Here is a 24,335-nt window from a genome sequence, read left to right as displayed (position 1 = left end):
AGAAACAAAATGAATAAGGTCATTTGTTACTTAGATAAACATTTAATAAAGGGTACACATAACAATACTTACATAAATGGAAATTCATTTTATCATGCTTTGAATGTTTATCATGATATAATTGGCACATTTTAGTTATTTATACAACGTAATAGACACTTGTTAAAACACCTTTTATATAAAAAAGAATCGTAGTCTGTTTTCGGGAGTTTGTTAAAATACCTTTTATAACTTCATAGCACCTATTGTAACAGCCACTTATGATGCCATGGTAACAGGAAATGCAGTAATTATTAATCTAGTAATTCTGAATTTGGTAGTAGTAGATTAAGTAAAATATTAACATAGGTCAGTAATCTGACATTGATGAAATAATTCAAAAGGTTTGATGAAAGTATTGTAGACAAAGATTTTGCATTAAGAACTGGGTTTTGTTTCACTTGTAGTTCTTCAAAATGTGTACAGAAAACATTTAAGATACTTAGTACATGGGAGAATGTCCACATTATGATGAATTCATAATGACCTTGTTAATGATTTTACAGACAATAACACAAAACCATAATTCACCTGGGCTGCTGAGAGTGAAAACATGGTTTATGTTTTGCATCTTTTTGCTACCGATCATTTAAAAGTAAATATATATTTTTTTCAAATTAGTCAATTAAACTGAACACTTTAGATAGATAGCTGCACTCATAAGTTAAAACTAACCGCTTAATAGAGGAAGGTAGTCTGCATGTGAGCCTGGTAATGCAGTGCAAACATGTTTGCATGCTGAAGTGATCTGTCATTCATGTACACATACCTATGTGTGAGAGAGTGCGCACTCACATCCAGTCACATACACATTCAAATGTAATTATAAAAATGCTTAGCTATTAGAAATTCATGTGCTTTACCTATAAGTTACCAATGATTATAACAAAACCAGCAAGCTCTAACTGATATCCAAGAACCGTGCCAGATACTTAAGAGAAATAACTTCTGCTTGAGCTTTTCTGAGTGCATGGATTGCAGTCTTGCTGAAACATCATTTCATCTTAGTTTGCCACTGTTATGCATTTTAAAAAGTGAGTGAAAATAATTCAGCTGCTGGTTCTTTTGAACTCCTGTTTCATTCATTCTCAGTTTGGATTCATGATTAGGTTCATGATGCTTAAAAGATTGGCAGTTTTTTTTTTTAATGTAGAAAATGTAGATAGAAATCTGTGCTGATCTGCAGTTGCCAGTTTTCATTCCAAATGCCATTACTTGTTCGATAACAAAATGACACAGCAGATGTGATATATGCCATTTTGTAAAACTATATGAATACATAATTCTTATAGTGCAGGTTTTAGACTAATTTCCTTTTGAAAATGATCAGATTTTTTAAAGAAATGCAAAGTATCAAGTTTAGAAAAAGGAATTGTTTTTGTCTTCAGTTAATTGCTATTCAGATTTCAGTCTTGTACTCCTGACTTACTGAATGTCCTTCTTTACAGAGCAGAACACTGTCATTTCACACAGGAAGAATGGCACCATGCAAATGACAGCCTATTGAAAGCCCCCGATACACATGCATACAAACACGCAAAAAAGCAAAGCTTTGGCATATTCATTTTACATTGCCTAACCCTTCTGACCACTGATGAAGGCTTTTGGTAACCAGTTGCTTTCTGTGGCAGATGCTGAAAAATGAAGGCTTGTTTCAAGCTGAAACACCAAGCTGTTGCAAACCAGTAGGACAGATGAGAAAACAAAGTAGCAGCTACACACAGCTAACAGTCAAATAAGATTTCATGTTTAGCTGAGGGGAAACACAGTCACTGCCACATGAAAGAAACATCTTTTTGTCTGCTTTATTATTAAAGGGCAGCTTCATTTTATAAAGGCCATGTTTTCTGTGGGCATTTATGTGGTTTATCAAATGTGGCAATAATTATAAAATTATTCTACCATTAAGAATCTGAGAAAGATCTGTTAATGTCAGCTTATTAGAATGGCAACTTACAGTACAAAATATTCCCCTGTTATTAAATAGTCAAAGTCTATGCATCTGGGATACTGCATTTGCTCACTTTAAAGAGTAAACATTATGGTCAAGATTGGAGTCCACCTTTATTTTTTTCTTTGTAAAGATTAGAAGATTCCTTCATGGGCTAACCTAGAATAAAAATGGGTTAAAGGGTAATGTGCAGCAGTTTCCATAGAACATTGAGGTAATGATCTGTTCTGTTAATGAATTTCATCTTGGGTTTGATTCCCTCGGTCTTATTTTGCCTAGTATATGGCAGTGGCAAGTCACATGACCCGAGAGTGCTGCTAGGTCACCCCTGAAAAATACGCATTTGTGCCTAATGGTTTGTCATAAATAAATTAAGTTACAATAAAGAAGTTTATGCTGCCTCAGACCTTATATTTTTAGACTGCTGGGACAACACTGATGTTTACCCTCCTCTTCCAGGGAAACTTATTATTTCTGTGAAATAGGCTTAAAGGAACAACTTCTCTCAGAGAAATATAAGTTGTAATGCTTGGGAACATAAAGGATTACCTGTACTATACAATTTGACCTTTATTGTTTGTTCCAGTTTATATCCATTACTTTTCGCTTTTTCCTACAAAAAGATACTTATTTTTTTAGGCAAAAACTGGTTAACTGATTTGTGAATCGTTGTCTGTTGCAGGAGTGAGATGCTTGAAACAGTGTAAACTTGAAACATGAGGAATGATGTTATTCTCAGATCTTAACCTGTTATTATTAACTATAACATGCTAGACTTGTAGGATGGAAGTCAGTCTTTGAAGTTAACAGACAGTATCTTGTGTAAAGAACTTGTAGAGCAAAATAGCTTGTATTTTTTTCAGTGTTTTCACTTATGTAGATTTTAACACTTTTGTTTAGTATGGATTTGATTGAGAATAGCTATTCCCATGAGTGGTCACCTAAAGTTATCTGTATTTTTTATAAATTCGTTTTTATTCCATTTCATTGTTATAACTGTTATCCCAGTCCTATAGAGTAAGTTGTATTTGTGTTGTATTTGAATTTTATACCAACGGTTATTTACGTTAATTAACCTATTTCATCCTTGTATTCTTCTAGGTTAATATATTCCTTTTGTCAGGCACCAGCTGTCACATTAAGGCCAGACAAACACTGCTTTTTCCCAGAAGGGATCAGTAGAATAGTTGAAATTGTAATATGTAGTAACATGTTTGGCTTGCCTTTTACATGGATCTTACCCAGCTTTTTTAAAGTTATGAATTGCAAAGAACATTTTAATATGGTACAGTGTAAGAACTACTAAAATAAATAATGCTTAAAATTTAGTCAGTCCATAGCCAACCATTTCTTTATTAATATGTCTTGGATGGTTTCTTAGAATTTTCATTCACTCACTTGGTTCAATTTTTATACAGATACTGAATCAGAGCTTATAAGCTGTTGTATATGTGTATGGGGGGGTAGGAGTGGTAGTTTACTTGTTTTCAACCTGTTTTAAAATAAGCAGACTAAATAAATAACTATATAAGTAAATAAAACTGCAAAGCCAAGTTGTTGCTTTAGTCTGTTATTGTGTTTTCTTTTTTTTCTCGTCTGACTTGTGCAGGGTGTTCCACCACCTAACTATGAGATGCCAGTTTCTATCCCTGTGACCAACCCCAACAGCCTGGTATATGGTAACCCAGGCAGCTCACTGGCAAACCACAATCTACTACCTTTGGCCCACCCATCACTACAGAGAAATAGTATGTCTCCAGGTGTGACACATCGGCCTCCAAGTGCAGGAAACACAGGTATGATTCCTTGCCCTTAAAGCATGGAAAATCATGTCTTTTCTGAAATGGCACGTTTTATTAATTAAGAAAACTTTTGTATTATTAGTTTATCGTCACTTTTATCATATGCATAACATAAACATTTGTAAATGAAAGGCTACTTTTGATTTGGGCAAGACTACAGTAAATAATGGAGACTGTGAAGTTATTTATGGAAAGGAAAGCATATAATGAACTCTGCAACTTAGTACCACTCTATGCAATTGATAAAGACTTGCACACATTGTTTGATGAAAAAAGAGACTCAAAGAGAGATGAATAATAAGTCTGAAAGGGGGAGATCAGTGTTCATATAAAGGAGGATAACAGCAAATTTAACATACTGTGATTGACTTTTCAGACTTTATTAACAAGGAAAAGGGTAACTGTTCAGAAGGAAGATACAGTTTATATGAAGGATGCAGAAACTTTCACGAGTTGTCTGTAGAAGAAAGAGTTTCTAGAACCTTAGAGGGAGAATGTGGTCTACAACAGTAAACATTATACTATAAAGATGATTAGGTAGAATATTGCTTGGGCTTCTAAATCTGTTATGTCCAGACAACCTTTGGAGACCTTGAGTTTACTTAGGGATTAAGGTTAGGAGACAAAGTGCTCTTAGGTAGAAAAAAATGAAAAAGCAAAGAGAGGATGACTGTATGCAAGTCTGTCTGTTTGTCTGTCTGCGCAGTGACTAGACACTGCAAAACTGTCAGATTTCTCATTTCCTTGAATATATAAAAGTCTTAGAGTTGGTTATATTCTATAAGTGGCACAGGGTGACGGCCACCTTCACAAGACTCAAGTTGGCTTTGCACTCTGACATGAAGCTCTTGGTTTGTTTTTTGCTAAAATATTTTAGTGTGTACTGCTTGTTGTATTTTGTGCAACAAAACTATATTCACTGAAACTGTTTTCAGTAAAGTGAATTAGTCCATAGAGAGGGGTATCACCATCAGGAAATAGAAGGCCATAATGCTGCTGCACAGGACAGTAGCAATGTCTTAACTGCAGCAAGGCAGTGGCTTGGAATATATGCCCATCTAAAATTATAAATAAGCAGTTATGTTTTAGAGAATGCAGTAGAGCTGGCACTGTGATTAAGTTGCATATCATAAATGTTTGGAAGAATGTTTTAGTGTCTATTTTTAGACAAGAATAAGCAAATGAGGAATATAATAGTCATGCATAGGTACTTTATCTTAGAAATGGACTGTAGCTTTACTTTGCTTGTAAGTAGAATTAGATGGCATAAGATGAATAAGGAGACAAATGCAATGGAAATTAAAGAAAGAATTTTGATATAAAACCAATAGTGGGCATGTGATCTTCTCCCCTTCCCCACAGATTACAGAGTCTGAGAATTTCAGGCTTTAAAAGCACATGGACTTGTCACTAGCCAGTTTTGGATGTGAGGGATAAGGGGCAATGGATTTAATTGTCTAAACCTTTTAAGTGGTGACATTATCATTATATTTATGCACCTTGTTTTGTGCAGTGTTGCATTTGTTAATAACCTCTTGTTACTTACTTAAATACTCTATTAAATTTAGCAGATTGCTTGTTCTTATCTGTTAATATGTGCAGTGCATGTGAGTTTAGAAAAATTGCACTTGCATGCATCGGTGGAGAATTACTGAAGTGTTGCTCAACTCATGGCTTGTTAACATGGATGGTACTCATTTAGTGTAACATGCTTCTTCAGTGATAGTAACATAATCAGAGAGGCAACCTGCTTTGCTGCGGCATTGGAAATCTGAGATTGGAAAAGAGCGTTTATTTCTTAATTCCTGCTTTGCTGGATGTCAAACTTGTATTAAAAGTCTTTAGCATGTTGGCGGATAGTGATTTTTTTCACAGATTGTTAAAGTTGTATATCTCACCAGTGTGCAACTTTTCAAGGAGTGGATGAGTATGTTAGCTTTCTTCATCGTTTTCTTTTTGTCGTTAATCGGTGATGATGGAGCTACAGCTTGGCTAAACGGGTGGTAGAACTGTGAAGATGAAGCTTCAAAAATATCTAATAAATTAACTTCCACTCCAAAATTTTTTTTAAAGGACATAAACATAAAGACAAAGGAGGGTGTTAATAAGTAATTGTTACTTAAAAAATAATAATGGAACCGACATTGAAGGAAAAAAAAAACAGAAATGGAAACTAAAAGGGAAGGAGCACTGCAGTACTGGCGTTCTTACTTCAATTAAATGCAAGCAACTTCTGTTCTTTAGTTTTTCCCTGTTGGCAAAATTCTGTTATTGTCAGATTTTTGCACAAGTCAAGCCTGCTATTTCAGATTAATTGGAGTGATTATCATACAAAGAAATTAGTGAGCTGGGCATACAGCTATCTGCACTCTAAAAAAACAAAGATTCAAAATGTTTTCAGTCAAATGTAACCAATAGTGATGTGATGTATTATTGGGTCATTACTGAACTGTATTTACTTAATAGACATTAAACTGGACTCTAAATAGGTAACCAAGTAAACTGATGTGTCTAACCTTGGATTTAGAATGATTTTACTGATGGACTTGGTCTAAGTTCTGTTTCACTTACCGTAGTTGAACAGCCTGAATACAGTTGTGCCATGGTACTATTTGACAGAAAAGGGTTGGAAATACATACCCAACTGAGATTCTAGTAATAAAATGGCAGATAAAACTAAACACCTTGGCACATTCATAGTTTAAGTCCCATTTGTAACAAAAATTTATTCACTGCAGTAAGAAGATAATTTATTGTAGCATATATAGTGCTGTAAGACATTATAGCATATATAGTGCTGTAAGGGATTATTAACTAGTCACCAGAGACTTCCTCTTCCTCTCTACTAGTTGCTGGTCATACTGATAACAGAGTATAATGTATCTATTTATTCCCATTTAATGGAACATATCATCCAAATAGAGACAAAGTGCAAAGTTATTTTACCATAAGATTAAGAGACGTAAAGGTATGCAATTATGAAGATAATCTAAAATTGCTCTTGTTGTTTTCAGTCTCTTACAAGTTAATGAAGAGTTGTATTTAGTCTATAAAATCGATTTTGATCTACTATTGTCTGAATCATTATATCCTTGCTGTAGTGTATACAGGGAAAACACAAGTAATGGTAAATTATTGCTAAAAAATTAGTATCACAGAAAAAAAAAGAGGCAGGTTTGTGACCCAGCACCTGCCAGTTTCAAGAATCTAGGAGCTTTGCAGTTCTAGTAGAACAAATTCAAATGGAAGCAAAAACAGCTACACAGGAGAAACGTAAAGAATGCATTGATGATATTAAGGCTTCCTAGTGACATCAGCAGCTAAACTTGGTCATGTGGTTTCCCTACATTACATTGAGACATCCAAGAAGAAGTCATGCTGCTTTAACTTTTGTCGAAAAGTGTTAACTTGAAAAAAAATGAAAAACAAAAAGTGCAGTTGTGTAAATAAACTTACCATAAGAGTAGATGACCAAAGGGTTAGTGCTGCAGCAGCCTTAGCTGTATGGGTCATATCCTAGCAAGGGTATAACAGCTAGCCAGCAACCAGAGCATCGGGGCTCCTGCCGTGCACCCAAACTGTCAGTCACCTTGAGCGGAGCTGACTAAAAACACAGATTTGGCCGCCAAGAACTTCATAGCTTTCATGTCAACAGAGAGAGGGAGGCTAAACCCTGAAAGGACAATGTGAGGAGCAACAAAAAAAGTAAGTGTTCACACCCTGGCATAAAAAACACTCCCAAGAAATTAGGGGGATGGAGCAATGGAGCCGCTGCTGCAGCAGTGATCATTCAAACATCTGCTGTTATCGTAAGTTTTCTTCCAGAACTGCACTATGTTCATCAAATTGATCATTGCTGCAGTAGCCTTACTATATGGGTAGATTACACTAGCTTACTACATTTGGGAGGTAGAAGAGGAACAGTCTCTCTAGAATGGCTCTCATATATAGCAAAGTTCTCACCAGCAGGTGGCTAGCCCTGCTGCAGCAGTTCTTCCACACCACACACTCATACCTGTGGCCAGTTTAGAGTATCCAATCTACCCACTGCATGTTTTTGAAATGTAGGTGGAAACCAGAGCACCTGGAGGAAAGCCAAGTGAACACAATCCACACAGAAGGCACCCCAGCAAAGAATCAAATGTAAACTTCTCACTGTGAAGCGACAGTGCTATTCACTGTGCCACTCTTTTTTTATTTTTTCCATCATAGTCCAAAAAGTCCAATATGTGTATGCGTGTATGTGTGTATATATATATATATATATATATATATATATATATATATATATATATGTGTGTGTGTGTGTGTGTGTGTGTGTGTGTGTAGATATATATATGTATATGAAGTATATATATATACATATATATATATATATATACACACACACACACACACACACACACACACACACACACACACACATTGGAATTTTTGGACTATGATGTAAAGAATAAAACAACACAGAACAGTTTCGATTAAATGCTCCTTCTGTGTGTTCTCATGGTTGAAATTACCCTTTTCTAGCTGTCTATCACACAGCCTCCTTTTCTTTCCATTTATAACATAAAACCAGTTAGAGCTTTGCTGTATAACCTTTGTGTGGGGCTTCTAGCTGGTCCTGTGTGACATACATGCAGCCTGTCAGTATAAACATGCATCACATCTATCATACAGCCTGCATTCAGGGTGCCATTTTATATGACCACTCATAGTACTATCTATTCACTTGTGCCCTGATTGCTATGTTCATTACTGCTCAGTTTTACAATGCATCAGTTTTCCTGACATATCCATACTATGTCAATATTTCTACACATCTAAGTCTCTGTGATCTACATCATATGATATCAGCCAGGTTACCACAGTGTGCTCATGGTATCTTTCTTTCTGAAATATGTGTGTGTGAGGGGGAGAGAGAGAGAGACAGAGAGAAATCATTATCAAGAGCGAGACAGTAATAGCACATGCCATCTACTTTTGACTGCAACAGGCAATCATGTAGCACATAACGTAACAGTAAGAAGTATGAAATTCTTATGTCTGGCATTATAAGTATGTGGCAAAATCAGGGACTGTTAAGAGGAATGAGAGGATTCTAGTTTCTTGCATTCTGTGATTTTTTTTTCATTCATTTAATCATAATAGAATATCTGAGGTGTATTCTATAAAAAGTGTCTTTTAACTGCTGGGAACCTGTGTGTGTGTTTGTGAATGTGTCTGTGTTTGTCTCCATATGTATGTGTGTGAGTCTGTGCTTTTGAATATATGTGTGTGTATGTATGTGTGTGTGTGCGTATGTGTGTGTGTGTGTGTGTGTCTGTCTGTCTGCGTGCCTGCCTGTAAGTGTCTTTGTGTACATCTCTGTCTACGTGTGAGTATGTAGACATTGAATACTTACATTGCTTATATTTTGGATGCAAGATACTTCCTCCAACAGCAATACCATATGCTACAGCAAGCTTCAAATATTATGCACAGAAAGTATTCTACAAAAACAAATATAAAACAGTGTAGCAATCCATTTTCTAAATGCAATAATACCCTCTAGGGGGAGGGTTTTCAGGGGAACTAATACCTTCCAGAGCTGATAAGGTTGTCCACCTGCAATGCTGTGCCTCACAACACTCCTGGGAATGCATTAATTACCATATAATATTCACACTGTTGGGCATTATTGGGTTCATAGGTAGGTTAACATCTTTTTCTCATTTGTGAACCTCCTATTTACATGATTGTGATCACGTTTCTTACTTTTAACAGTACTTTGCTTCCTCTGCTACTACAGTTTTTACCATACCTGAGAAGTGTGCAATGCTTTTCAGTTAATTCTTTTATGCAATGACATGCATTACATCCCTTGACACCATCTGATTTGCACAGATATTATTGGGTAGTTTTCCTGTGGTATAACCATGATACCAGCGAAATATTACCTCTTGCTACATTGTCAGGGTGCTCTTTTATTCAGTTGTGCAATAATATGTACTGCATGTCTTGTAAATATCTAATAGTCTAGCAAAGCTGTAACTATTAGATAGTCAGTGAAACGGCAAAGCAGTGTTGGCTATGCTGTTGTACTAAGAAACAGATTTACAATAAAGCAAAGTGAGCCTAAGCATCAGGGCATTTTGCTTGTTGGAGGCTATGTGTATAGGCTGCTATCAACTTTATGAAGTCTGGTTCCTAACTGTCATGACACAGTGACACTGATTTCGCAGCTGTCAGCAGTGTTGGCCAGCAGATGGCTGCCACAAGATATAAACATTCAGAATGGGGGTATGTAATGGCCTGCATTGCCTTGAGGTTTGTTGATTAGATCCTTGGGAACTACTGTGTGTGTGTGTCAATGGTAGCACTGCACTCATGCTACTTTAAAGCCATGAAATATTTCTCTTATAATATACTGTCAGTATTAAACCACAAGTCATTTAGAAGGAGCCAGTTGTTCTAACCTGTTATCTGTGCAAGGTACTGTAGATATTACACTTTTGAAAAGAACACTATAAGGCTGCACTGTTGCCGTTTGTCATTTTAGAGTTATGCATCCTTCCAGGATCTTATTTGCAGGAATATTACATTTTGCACTGGCCAACTTGCCCAGTATTATGTATATAACTCTGAGAAACTGCAGAATTCATTGTACAAAAAGGCCCAGGTTTTTGTGTGCTTGTCATTCCCCATTCCTTATCATGAGGTCTGATAGAATTTGTGCAGTGAGCACTAGTAAGGTCTTCGTGCTCATGATGTATGCACTGCTACATGAAGCTACACTGCTTTATGTGCCTTGCAAAGCACATAACAGTCCATGAGTTAAGATGTTAGCATCAGCTCCGGGGACTAGGGTGTGAGGGTATACACACTCATACATATACACTAATTTCACAGTAAAAAGTATATGTTAAGGTTTAAGTCTAGCTCTGTTTGTCGCCTTACACCCATAATTTGTTTGGAGTGATTACTGTAGGCTGTCTGGTGCAATTTGCTGCAGATTAGAAGGGTGAAACAAAATGTGGTCTGTGGGAAATGATAGTGTGCAAACTGCTTCCAGATATATTTTAAAGATGTTATTTTTCCTGGACTGAAGCATCAGCTAACAAATTCTAGATTGACAAAATGTGGGCAGTGAGGCTTGGTCAGCCAGAATTCTGTTTGTCTGGCATTAGCATGCAATTAACTAACAAAATGTGTTAATTGTTTAGAACTGTGGCTGGGTTTTCCCTTTTTTTCTTTTTATTCACTTGCATGGATATTAACTTTGAATACAGTTTCAGTCTGGAATATACTTTTATCTTCCATTCTTCTTTGATCATCTTCTTTTCCTCTTAGGTGGCCTTTTGGGTGGGGACCTTACAACTGGTGCTGGCACCAGCACAGGTAAGCAGGCAACACCATCCAATACCGTCCTGTAACATTAAGCTCCTGGACATAGGTGTCTGGTATTTGTGAGTACCAATGTCATAGAAAGCCAAAGAGGATAGTTCACCATTACTTGTACAGCTCTGTGGGTGTAGTTAACCAAAGACAGTAAAAAAACAGATAAGAGACTCAACAGTTTATTTTTAATTCAGTGAGACCAGATTTCTTTTTGGTCAGTGCTAATGCAGAGAGTTGTAACATAAGCTTCTTTGGTTGCACAGCAAGTATATAAACGTGTGTGTGCGTGTGTATTCTTTTATCTCTCCATTTTCATATATGCTGTAGTCCTGAGTGGTACCTGATTAGAAATGAGCCAACGTTTTACAAAACTACTTTCTTTCAGAAAGATTCTGTGCCCTACTCTTCTTCTGTCAGTGTGAACAATTAAGCTGCAGCCAATTCATTGTATTCCATTCTAGCATGAATGCTGCCATGATATTTATAGTGAAGAAAGCAGTGTATCAATGTTAAAGAACATTCTGTTTTTCACTATTTTTCCAGTCATATTTCAATGCTAGTTACACCAAAGAAAACAACCCAATTGTTAAAATCATTTTGTTTTGATTATTTTGTTTGTATCTTGTTCAGATACCTTTAGATTATATTATATATCTTATTTAAATTTCTGTCACGTAAGCAACAGTCAAGCAGAGTTACTGCAAGAATAAATGTTTGTTTGTTTCTTTCGGCTTTTCCCAGTTAGGGGTCACCACACCATAATATATGGGTTGTATCACACCTAATATTGCCATTTCCTGTCCCAAATTTCCAAAGGTACTGGCTTTCTTCCCTATAAGAACCAATGCAGCATTCACGCTGGTATACACATGACTCCCTTACCTTTCCAAGGTGATGCACATTCTCTTCAGTGCTTTCTGTTTTGAATTCAGCACATCTCCCACTCAACTGTTAAGAAGTATAATGGCATAGTTCTATTTGTATTCATTTTTAGTGGCTCATTTTTATTTTTATCTTCTATGTAAGAATGTGTTATTCATTGACTGACAAACTTTGAAAACAAAAGGCTGTGGAACTTTGCTGAGAAAAGATTTGTGTTGCTGGAGATAAAAAAGGAAATAAATATTTGGTTGAATCTATAACGTCAGAGAATGTTGAAAAGTTGATAGAGGAAAGAGCAGAGTATATCAAGAAAAAACTAATACATTGTACTGGAAAAGTAATCCATTGATTATGGGCTTTCTTCTCCATTGTGTACAACTTCTGAGGTTGGTACATCTGGTTGGTACAGTTCTCAGAGTAAAAGAAGAGAAGTCAGTTTTATGTGTGCTTTGGAAGCCTCAACTGATGTCAATGCTTACATTTAAAATCAAAAAGGTATCTTCCTTGGTACTGAACCAGACATTGCCCCCCCCCCCCCCAGACAGCAGTCTCTATTTCAATAGTGTAGCTAGAATTTGGAATGAAATTCCTCTATCAATCAGGTATCACACCTTCAGCTTTTCAAACCATTACTAAAAGACTTCCTCACTGCCTCCTGGCTTTGTCCCCACTCCTCATCTGGGACGTACCTCCCTAACACCCTTCATCACATTTCTTATACCTCCCTTTAAAGCACTAAATCACTTAACCTGCTTATTCCTTCTAATACCTCACTTTATTGTACTTCTTAAACTACTATACCCATTTCTGATTAGCACAACTAAATTACTATTCCATCACTACTTTTCTATTAGCAGTCAAAGGTGCTTATTTCCTCTAATACCGCATGCTATTGTATTTCTTAAATTACCCCTACCTATCCAGTCTTCTCTTTGTAAAGTCTCAGTACAAGGCATGTAAATTTACTGTTAGGGAATATCAATACAAATTGTATTAAACTATTATACTATGTATTCACTGACACTGCGTTATAATTTTTTTTTATTGCAAATACTGATTGTATTAAATGTGATACCTTGGAGCTTTTCTCCCCAGACCTCCACTGAAAAGGGCACCTGTACCCAGTTGGACTTTCCTAGTAAACAAATGTGAATAAATAAATAAATAAATAAACAAATAAATAAAATAAACAAACAAATAAATGAAGAAGCCTGAGATGTCAGTGTTTTGGCGGAGGGGCCTGAAGTCATACAGTCCTCTACTGTTGTGTCTTACCAATCCAGAAGCAATTCTTTCTTAGCCTCCCTGTTAAGGAATATACACAACAAATGCTTAGCAAAGAAAATACTTTCTGCTTCTTTCAAGAAGGTTTAAAGCCAGTGTTGATAGATTATGGAGATGTATACAGGTCAGTATTCAGACATGAATATTCAACATATGCATTGATACCTGGAAGAGGTTACACAGGAGTCAAGAATGAGCGGGAGCCCTTTTTCTTTATCATCTAATTAGAATGAGTGAAGCATTAAAGTTCATCAATTTTGCCTTCATATTATCATTTGGATCATAAATATTCACCCGAATGGTTTTTGGCTATTCCTGTCAACTTACCAAAATCAATGATATTTTTGGACAAAATTTGAACTGGAGTGTTTCAAAGTTTGTTTCTCTAACAGAAAACTTTCACAGATGCTTAAAGTTCCAGAATCTGTGAGGAGAGTTCTGTTTATTCTTAAAGCATTCTAAGACTTACAGAATAAATTAAAAAAAAACTAATATACAGATGCCAGCCTATAGATTGGCAGATTTGCTGTACAAATTTGAATAATAAGGCCCTTATTTTTATTTTAATGTAGAAGCTGATTCTACTACTTTGAATTTTCCTACAGTGTTTGAGTGTCCCAGTGTATATTCTATTTCTAAATATACTTTAACTAATACTTGAGAAAGGAGATTTTTGGACAGGTGAAATAAGAGGAGTTATACTAGATTTCTAGCCTAAAAGCTCCCACCCACCTTAATCATGTGTACTTACCTAACCCTGCCCATAAACCCAGCCCTACACATTATGATATGAAAAACCCTTTCCTCAATAGTACCATTAATCAGACAAAGATTGTCTGGTGGTATTGTTAGGCTATTTTTTTTAAGTTAACGGATTGCAAAAGGGGAGTATTTGTTTTCCTTTTCCAATCTTTTGAGTTTTGATTATTTTATTTATTTATTTTTATTGAAGTAAATTTTGAGTTGAAGATGTTGACTGAATGTTGATGATTCTTCAATTTGAGATTTACTAATACCCTCATATATACATGTATATACATATATATATATATATATATATATATATATATATATATATATATAATTTCATCTAAAAATGGATATATATATATATATATATATATATATATATATATATATATATATACACACACACACACACACACACACACACACACACACACACACACACACACACACACACACACACACACACACACACACACCTTCCTGAGCCTAAAGTGTTGTTCCTTCATATGTGAAATTAATCCAGTAATAGAAATAAAGGCATACGACAAAAAGGGGCTGTACTGTGATTTAATACATTAAATGGAAGTTATGAATGTGTAAGACATCACAATTATAAGCTCAGTTGATCTTACTGTGTTTTATAAGCAGCTAACCAAAGCAAATCTACATCAGTACTGAACAAAGATGTAGGAGTTGGACAAACAATACTGTTGCTTGGATTATTTGATTGCAGTGTTGATGTTTTTACCAGGAATAAAACCAAACTGAAAATGATCAGTGAGGCTTTTTAAATAGATATTAAGACAATTATTATCTAACAATGCACAAATATGTGAAATATTATAATCTGTATTAATAAATGTGATCATTATTTGGGCTTAAGCATTAGAATTGTTTTAGCGGCAGAAAAAAACTATTTTTAGAAAGTAAATTGGAAATGTGATTAAGCTGAAAAGTTTTCAAAGAGATGAAGTGAGCTGGGTATGAAATTTCATATAAGAGCTTTATTCTTGAGTAGTGGGACAATGACATCTGTTACAGAAATGCCAGTAACAATAAAATCTGCTAGGGTACAATGTTTAGAAATTTGTTTATTAGAAACTGTTGGTATTCTTATCTGGAACAGTTCTCATGATGGGATAACAAGTCCTGCTATCAACTGGAAGATGGGAAAATGCTCCACTTCTTTTTAGGTATCATATGAACATTTGATTTACTTATATAGTTTATTTATTTTTATTTATTTCTTTTGACAGTAAAGAAGAGAATACCCATCTTGATTAACATATAAACAAATGTTCTGTCTATAAAGTAGACAAGACTTTTTTCTGCATTGCTATTGTTAATTCTGTAATCTGAGTAGTGTGTATTCTTTGTAGTAATATATTTATTAACATTTACTGTGATTCATTAATTTATCTAATAAACTGCTTAATCACATATTTTGCTGCATATATGATAGATGTTAAAGACTGAAGTAGGGAACCAAAGATAATTTAAAGGCTGCCCATTCTGAGAACAGAGAAACAATTTATTGATTATTTAAGCCCAGATTCAGTTATCTTATCCATAATAATACCATAGTATTCTTCAAGAAAATTCTTGAGTATGGATGAGGAGACTGTCTCTATTCCTTTTTCCAGAGAAAACACTGTTGGATGTATTATAGTTGTAACCGTATTGCTGGGCCCTTATAAGAAAGTGCTGTGTGTGTCAGAGCCAACTCTGAGCACTGATAGATATTGACCTATACTGCTGCCACTATGTTAAGTCACAGGTCATTTTATGTTATGTGTAAGGTTGCTGTTCATCTGACAGTTGCACAGAATTGCTATCCTTACTGTAGAGCTTTGTTTGTATATGCTAATTGTTTCTATGTTAAGCTGAGCATCCCATTTTTTTTCAAACTTGAAGTCATTGCATGGGTGTACACTTCACATTTTTATGTAATGCATAAGGTTACACAATTAGAAATTCTGCCCATGTTGCATTGAATTGTGTTTATTGTGCAGCATAGAGTTCTTACTGGTGGTGTGCTGTCCTTTCTTTAGTGTTAAGCACTGGAAAATAAGAGCTTTTTTAAGATATGTTTATTTTTCATAGAATAAACAAACATTAACTCTTACAATGAAGAATCTGCATGGTTAACTTAAGTTTTCATCACCTGACAGCCACTCAGCTCCTTGTTTTAAACAAAAATATAAAAAATACACTTATAGATCCTGACTATGACCAGGATATTCATTCATTATAATTATCTCACCTAGTATTCAAATAGCCCAAAAGAAAAAATAACAATAATAAACACTAAACTACAACAAAGGCACAATTAAAGTACTTCTACAACAGTTTGATATGTCATTTCTGTCATAAAACATCAATTTGATTACATTTTTAACCAAAATAACTGACCTAATAAATTGATAACAATGCTTCTTAATGTCAGAGGACATGAAGCATATTCTTTATAAGATGCTCAGATAATTTTCCTTGTTGTTTAAATTTACTAAGTTGAGCTGCATTGACTAGTTATTGTCCTTAAGAGATACAGGAATAGACATGAGTCAGTTCAAGTACTGATTTCTTTGACTGAAGATTGCTTGAAGAAAAGGCATAAATGGTAGATAGCTCACCAGAAAGTCAAGTTGCTCGCCCTTAGGTAAGGTAAAAAAACATTTTTGTGGAAAGCATAAATACTTCCCTTGCCAGTATTCTGAAAGGAGGGTGTTATATGCTTAAAACATTCTGTACTGTCCTGTTTATGACATCTGTTAAAAGCCTTTGTGTTTAAACCATTAAGGTACATGTAGAATTATGCTTAAATGGCCTTTCATAAAATGCCATGATGAAAAATTTGATTGTGTTGAGGTATTTAATAGCATCACTAATACTCACTTATTAGTGCCCTTTTCCCACAATTTTAAAAGAGGCAACATGATATATAGACATGGCTTCTAAAATATGTTTACTACAGCTAAGATGATTTTTGTCCAGAAATTGTCAGCCAGCAATTTCTAGTATGACCAGTTACCAGAATTCAAGATTTCATAGCTACATTTTAGAAGTCCCAAGGGCAGCACTGACTACTAGTAAGGTCAAAAAAAACAAAAGCCATTTTTTTGTCCCACTGAGTGTAAGACAACATTTTGCTACCTAATCATGGAATCATACGGCAACTGTATGTGAAAATATCACTACAAAGAATATTCTTCTCACTTGAAAATCTGTGTAGCTTTTGTACTGAGTATATTACAATTGGGGGACAAAGGAGCATACTGATTTTCACATATGTAGTGTGTATGGGCATACTTTCCATCTAGTTTTGGTATGTTTATAATACTGGCAGTGAAAGTGCTCTTAAACTAACTGTCTTAGAACTTTAGGTCAGCAACACTTCTTTGGTAATGAATTTGGCTTTTCTTTTTAAGGCTTTTCTTTCTGGTAAGCCCATTGCAGGAGTTTGTGATGAACCTTATTACCTTGATGATTCGATGGGAGACAGGAAATTCACCCTGGGGATCACGTCAGTCACCCTGCTAGACAAGGGTCCAAGGAGTTGTTATGGCTAGGCTTGTATAGGTCCTAGGACCGCTAGCCTAGTACCAACCTGTGAACCTATGAACCTATGACTGAAGCCTTGGATATATTTTGTAATCTCCAGTGCAGTAGGAAGAATGTCCTGTTAACATAGGAAACCCTTATCCAGGGTGTGAATCCTTAGTGATTTTGTACTATGCCTTCACTGAGGAAACCCTTATCCAGGGTGTGAATCCTTAGTAATTTTGTACTATGCCTTCACTGAAGAAACCCTTATCCAGGGTGTGAATCCTTAGTAATTTTGTACTATGCCTTCACTGAGGAAACCCTTATCCAGGGTGTGAATCCTTAGTAATTTTGTACTATGCCTTCACTGAGGAAACCCTTATCCAGGGCGTGAATCCTTAGTAATTTTGTACTATGCCTTCACTGAGGAAACCCTTATCCAGGGCGTGAATCCTTAGTAATTTTGTACTATGCCTTCACTGAGGAAACCCTTATCCAGGGCGTGAATCCTTAGTAATTTTGTACTATGCCTTCACTGAGGAAACCCTTATCCAGGGTGTGAATCCTTAGTAATTTTGTACTATGCCTTCAATGAGAAACCCTTATCGAGGGTGTGAATCCTTAGTAATTTTGTACTATGCCTTCACTGAGGAAACCCTTATCCAGGGTGTGAATCCTTAGTAATTTTGTACTATGCCTTCACTGAGGTGAATCCTTAGTAATTTTGTACTATGCCTTCACTGAGGAAACCCTTATCCAGGGTGTGAATCCTTAGTAATTTTGTACTATGCCTTCAATGAGGAAACCCTAATCCAGGGTGTGAATCCTTAGTAATTTTGTATTGTGCCTTCACTGAGGAAACCCTTATCCAGGGTGTGAATCCTTAGTAATTTTGTACTATGCTTTCACTGTTTATGCTTTTGTTGGTGCTGTCCTATCGGCCATCACTATTTCATCAGTTATAGCTCTAGCATTAAATAAACATGGCCATCTCACTGAAGTTAGTCATTGCAAGTTAATTACCCTTATTTGTTTTGCTCATAGCATTAGTTTTTTTTCAAGGGATGCGTACTGTGTCTATGCTAGCTTTGCAGCAGTAAAGTTATTCAGAAGGCCCTAAGTTGTGTTAATGTTCCGAGAGATGCAATTTCCTTTCGTAAAGTGTTAAGCCAACTTAATTTGGTAGTCATATCTTGAAATTTTCACCCTCCAATTTAATTACCTCAGTAAATTGTGTTACAGAAGCTATAATATACACAACAGTAGTAAGGACCTCTTGAAAAGTGAAACTCCTAGTTGAAACCAAGATTTTTGTGCTCGGCATTGTTTATGCTGAGTAATAACCATGATTTTTCTTCTTTTTTGTAACATGACAATCATCCCAGACTATAACTAGGCCCTTGGGGATCATAACAACAGTAGCATTTAACTTCGCTGTGATATACCCACGGTACTACTTTCATTGCTGATTGTGCATAGTTCGGAAATGTTACCTCAAGTCTGCCAAAATAACATGTACCACTTATTCTCCAGTTGGTTAGACCATGTCATGTGATGATGTTGAGACTGCCAAAAACCTGGAATGATCTTCCTGTTTACAAAGTGTTTCATAACAGCTGTTTAACTTGTGGAAATAGGATGGCCTTTGGCGCCATTCATTGTAACCAAGAATGTTAAACTGAAAGGAAGGATCAAGGAGTTGCTGAAACCAGACAGTAATACACTAGAAACCACTTTTGAGTTACACCCTTCATTCTTCTCATTTTATGTTTGCTCTAGTGGACTGTAGAACTATGGGATTCTCTACAATACCTGTATATTCTCTGAAAGTTACTCATGTTTGTATGTGAATATGGTTGACATATGGCTTACACTATGAGGCACATTCATTCACATTGTGGCAATTTCTTGTTAAGGAATTGACAAGATTTTTATGCCTCTTTATTGTTATACATTTTAAAGCTATAATTTAAATGGCTGAATTGCTGTAAAAATAAATACATTGCTGATTATTGGGCATCCGGTTACCTAAGAGTACAAAAGTTGTGCCACCTGTCAATGCAGATCACATTTAAAGCATTTCAAATGAATGTTTCTGGAATATGAAGGTGCACAAAGCCTAAAAGGTTCAACATCATGGCTGAACAGTAAAGAGTTATAGTGTTCTAAGGACCGCTCAGTAACTCTCTGTACTTACTCAGTTCTACAACACACACACACACACACACACACACACACACACACACACACACACACACACACACACACACACACACACACACAGATGCACGTGCGCGCGCACACACACACGCACAGGTACATGTGCAGACATGTGCATGCACACATATTCAAGCATGCACAAAAACACTTTAAAATGCATTTTTAGGGGGTGGTGTGGCATATTCAACCATTTCCTGCTTCCAATCTAAGTCACTGACCCACTTGTAAACATCGATTCTGCACTACATTTCCCCCAAACTTTAATCACCATAAACCAAATAACTGTAATCTCCAAGGTGATCTTGTTAGTTTTTGTATGACTGCTTCCATTTGTCACATTCATTTTCCTGGCTTTCCAGTACCCAATATACAGCTTTTGAGTAGAGTCATGCTGAAACCTCTGCCATTGCTTATTAGCTCTGTAATCCTTCTCTGTAAATTGGTTCAAAATTACTGGATCTTCTAGAGGTCCTGAAGAGCTGTTTACGTACAGTGAAGAATTGTATATCTACAGATCTCTTGGTAAATATTTATACTTACAGAGAGGATCAATGTACAATTATATCATAACATCTGGGTTTCTTGACCTTCGTTTGTTCAATTTGCTGGCTAGAAATTCTGAACGCAGTGGCTGTTTATCACAAGGAATCAAAGTAGGTCACTCACTTGTTAAGTTATGTTGGTGATACGAGGCTCACCTGCATGTAAGCAGCATTACTGTACCTTCTCATTACTTCTGAGTCTTATACATCATGCTTTATTTGTAGAGGATTTTCTTACTATTTTTGCATATTATTTTAGTCACTGATTTACCCATTTTTTTTTTTTTTTAATTTGTATTTTTCTTGGGATTAATACAAACTAAACTATATCAATAAATATGCTTGTAATAGGCACACAGAAGCTTAAGATTACCGCAAACAATGGCTTTATTGTTTGTACCCAAACCACAATATATAGAAATGTGAACAATGTGCTAAATTTAATCAGGCTTCTAAAAATCTGAACATAGAAGGTGGATGATAAAACCTGGGCATCACAGTGACACAGTGGATAAGATATCTGCCTCATATGTCTGGAGTCCAGTCCTGATCTCCAGTCCTGACTGTCTGGAGTTTGCATGTTCTCCCTGTGCCATTGTGAGTTATCTTTGGGTAGTTCAGTTTCCTTAAGTACTGTTAAACAAATTGCTATAAAATCTGTCATACATAATTCCACAGAAAAGATTTAATTTGTATCATGCTTTATGAAGACTGGAGTAATTTTAGGATGATATAAACTATTGGAAATAATATTTGCCAAAAATGCCTCTCTGTCATATGTGTGACCTGAAACTGTAGGTCCTAAATCTTTGAAAGATAAACTTGAACAATCTGTTGAGTTTCAAATTCACCATTGCATAGTTAAAGCATCTCTTCAGGTGAAGAGCTGTGCCTGTCCCCCCTCCCCTGCTACTTGCATTAGAAACCCCAAGGATGGTGTACCCCAAAGAAGGGGGGATTCTCTGGCTTATACATCCGTGGATTTAAAATATTTTCCTTGCTTGCACTTGTAGTCCCTCCATTCTGAGGAGTGAATTTATGGTCGTTTTTTTCACGAGACACTCACCAGAATTCAGCATTGTTAACTTGTATGGGAAGTTTATGTGTCATTATATTTTTGAAGCCTTCTGACCAGGAGAAGGCAACCCCATGCACAGTGCTGAAGAGTAACACTTGAGCACATTTTAGTTGGCGGTGTACTGGGGACTAGCAGAGAGGAGTATCTTGACCTGAGGAGCCATGCCCTAATATTTCTGTGATTAATAACAAATATATTCAGTGATTTTCTAATATTTTTGCATATGCAAGTATCCACAGCAGTTTGTCTGCTTAGAAATTGAACATCTTGTAATAATAAAAGCTGCTCCAAAAATCCTTTCTTTAGACCACTTTGTGTGCCAGTTATCTTATTGCATAGGTGCCAGTCTGATGAAATCATCTTTGAAATCAATGTAGACATTTTAAATAATTCATAATAAGCACATTTTAATTTAAAATATTTAATGATGGACTTCAGTGCAGCAACTGACTTCATTATGGGCAGCTAGATTTGCTTCTTATTTCATTTATTTTATTTTATTTATTTTACATTTGTTGACCGGGCTAGTCTAGCTGGATACATGTCCATTTTCAGTAGAGGTCCGGGGAGAAAAGCTCCATGTTGAGTACAACAAGCCATTAACAAATGATATACAAAATAACAATACAGAATAAAAAACACCAAATTAAGTACAATCATGAAAAAGTATACAGAAGAATACAGCAAAATAGAGTCAAGGAAGAAGTATCAATTAGTTGTATACAAAAACAGAGCATATATATATATATATATATATATATATATATATATATATATATATATATATTTTTTTTTTTTTAAGTATAAGGCATGGCCAGAGCAATAAACATAGATGAACTGTTGATATCTATGTGAAGACTTCAGTAAAAAGTTACATCCTGAGCAGAGTTAGAAGAGAAGGCTAGTTAAAGCAGGAGGTTGTAGGTGAGAGGAATCAGCAGTTAGTCAGGGATAGAACAGGAGCATAACCAGTGAGTCATGAGATGAAGCTTAAGCTTCTTTTTGAAAAGAGTATGAGAGCAGAGAGTTGTAAGTTCAGAGGGAAGAGCATTCCAAAGCTTACCAATGGAATTGCAGAAGAGGGAGTCTCCTGCCAAATTGTTGGATCTGCAGGTGTTAATCAGAAGTTTATTAGAAGAGCGTAGGTTTTTTGGATTTTGGTAGAGGGTAAGGAGGCTTGCAAGAATAGGAGTATTGGAGGATTGGTGTAGGGTTTTGTGGGCAATTGTAAGCTGAGAAAAGTGGAGATGGTGTAGAAACTCTAACCAATCAAGTTGTTTAAGATTTAGACAGTGATGAGTTCGAAAAGGAGAGGCAGCAGCAAATCTGGCAATATTATTATAGGATACAGTTAGCTTGTTAATGTTGGCTTTAGAAAGGTTTGTATAAATGGGTGAGGCATAGAGTAATGTAGAGATGAGATGTGTTCTGGCTATAGCAGTCCTGGCTGTTGGAGTAAGAAAGGGTTTGATTCTATAGAGGGATCCAAGTTTCTTGTTGATTGTTTTTATTGTACTGTTAATATGTGTGTCAAAATTGAGGTTGTTGTCTATAGTTATTCCTAGGAGTTTGGTTGTGAGGTCTGGAGAGATAACAGTACCATCGTTAGATGTAAGTGTAAAATGGATGGGGGTGGACTTACGGGTTGGGGAGAAAAGTAGAAGTTTAGTTTTCTTTGGATTTAGAAGGGGGCAACGTTTTGTAAACCATTGTTTAACAGTGTTAAATGCATTCTGGGTGATGTTCTGCAGGTCGATTTGAGAAGTAGCTGAGCAGATAATAGTGGAGTCATCTGCATACTGAATGCAGGCAGAATGTGGAATTGCTGACTGAAGATCATTAATATAGATAGAAAATAGGAGAGGGCCTAATATGGAGCCCTGAGGGACACCCAGGGAGATAGGTAAGAGATTAGAAAGATTATTGTGCCAAAGTACTGCTTGTTTTCTGTTATCGAGGTAAGATTTGAACCAGTTGATGGCTAATGGATCTAGCGAAAGTGATTTCATAATATGCAAGAGCAGCTGATGATGAACCATGTCAAAGGCTTTGGATAAATCAATGAAAATTGCAGAGGAAAGAAGGCCATTGTTACGTTTGTTGTTGATAGAATCTGTAAATGATAGCAGGGCAGTGGTGGTACTGTGGTAGGGTCTAAAGCCGTTTTGACAGTTTGCCAGTAGTTTATTTTGGAGAAGGTGGTTTAGAAGTTGCTTCTGTATACATTTTTCCATAATTTTTGCCAGAGGAGATAGTAAGGCTATAGGACGAAAGTTGGAGTATTCACTAGAGTTCCCATCTTTGTGTAGAGGAATAATGTAAGACATTTTCCAGATGGATGGGATATATCCTTCACTGATAGTTCTATTAATAAGAATGGATATGGGGTAGGCAATGGGTCTGGCAGCAATTTGAAGGTATTCTGCTGGGAGTTGGTCAGCAGAAGGGGTGGAAGGTTTCAGTTTTAGTAGAAGAGAACTTATAGTAGAAGTAGGGACTGGTTGAAACTGAAAGGATGGAGGAGGATTTAAAGGTGCGTTAGGCAGATTTGATGAGTCTGGTGAAAGATGGCTAGCAAGAGATTGGATGGTGTTGGTAAAGAATGAATTAAAGGAGTTGGCAGTTTGAATGGGATTGTCTGGGTTAGAGCCTAGAGGGTTAGGGGTGGTAGACTGACCTGGGTGCAGAAGTTTGTTAATGCTGTTCCAAAACATTTGAGGCTTATTAAGATGGGTTTGCTGTATTTGAAGGTAGTAGTTCTTTTTGTCTAGCACTATGGCTATTTTAGTATTATTTCTTAGTTGTTTAAAAATTAAGTGATCTAGTGGGTTTTTAGTAGCACGCCATTTAGCCCAGGCTTTGTTTCT

At 36.0% G+C, this 24,335-nt stretch overlaps 1 protein-coding gene across 17 annotated transcripts in view; it reads left to right on the top strand.

The window, feature by feature from the left end:
- The window catches only part of MEF2C (myocyte enhancer factor 2C), a 797,870-nt gene that overhangs the window by 693,249 nt on the left and 80,286 nt on the right, over positions 1-24,335 (top strand). For 15 of the 17 annotated variants that reach the window (XM_044064162.1, XM_044064167.1, XM_044064168.1 and 12 more), the window contains 2 exons: positions 3,600-3,786; positions 11,122-11,169. In XM_044064162.1, coding sequence (XP_043920097.1) covers positions 3,600-3,786; positions 11,122-11,169 — 235 coding nt within the window. The remainder of the gene's footprint in view (positions 1-3,599; positions 3,787-11,121; positions 11,170-24,335) is intronic. The other 2 variants (XM_044064170.1, XM_044064176.1) reach the window with 1 other exon arrangement.

Source organism: Protopterus annectens, chromosome 2.part2, assembly GCF_019279795.1.
Source record: "Protopterus annectens isolate FY-2018-M chromosome 2.part2, PAN1.0, whole genome shotgun sequence".
Classification (NCBI taxonomy): domain Eukaryota; kingdom Metazoa; phylum Chordata; order Ceratodontiformes; family Protopteridae; genus Protopterus; species Protopterus annectens.
Note: the sequence above shows the minus strand (reverse complement) of the source record. Positions and strands in the feature narration are given on the sequence as shown.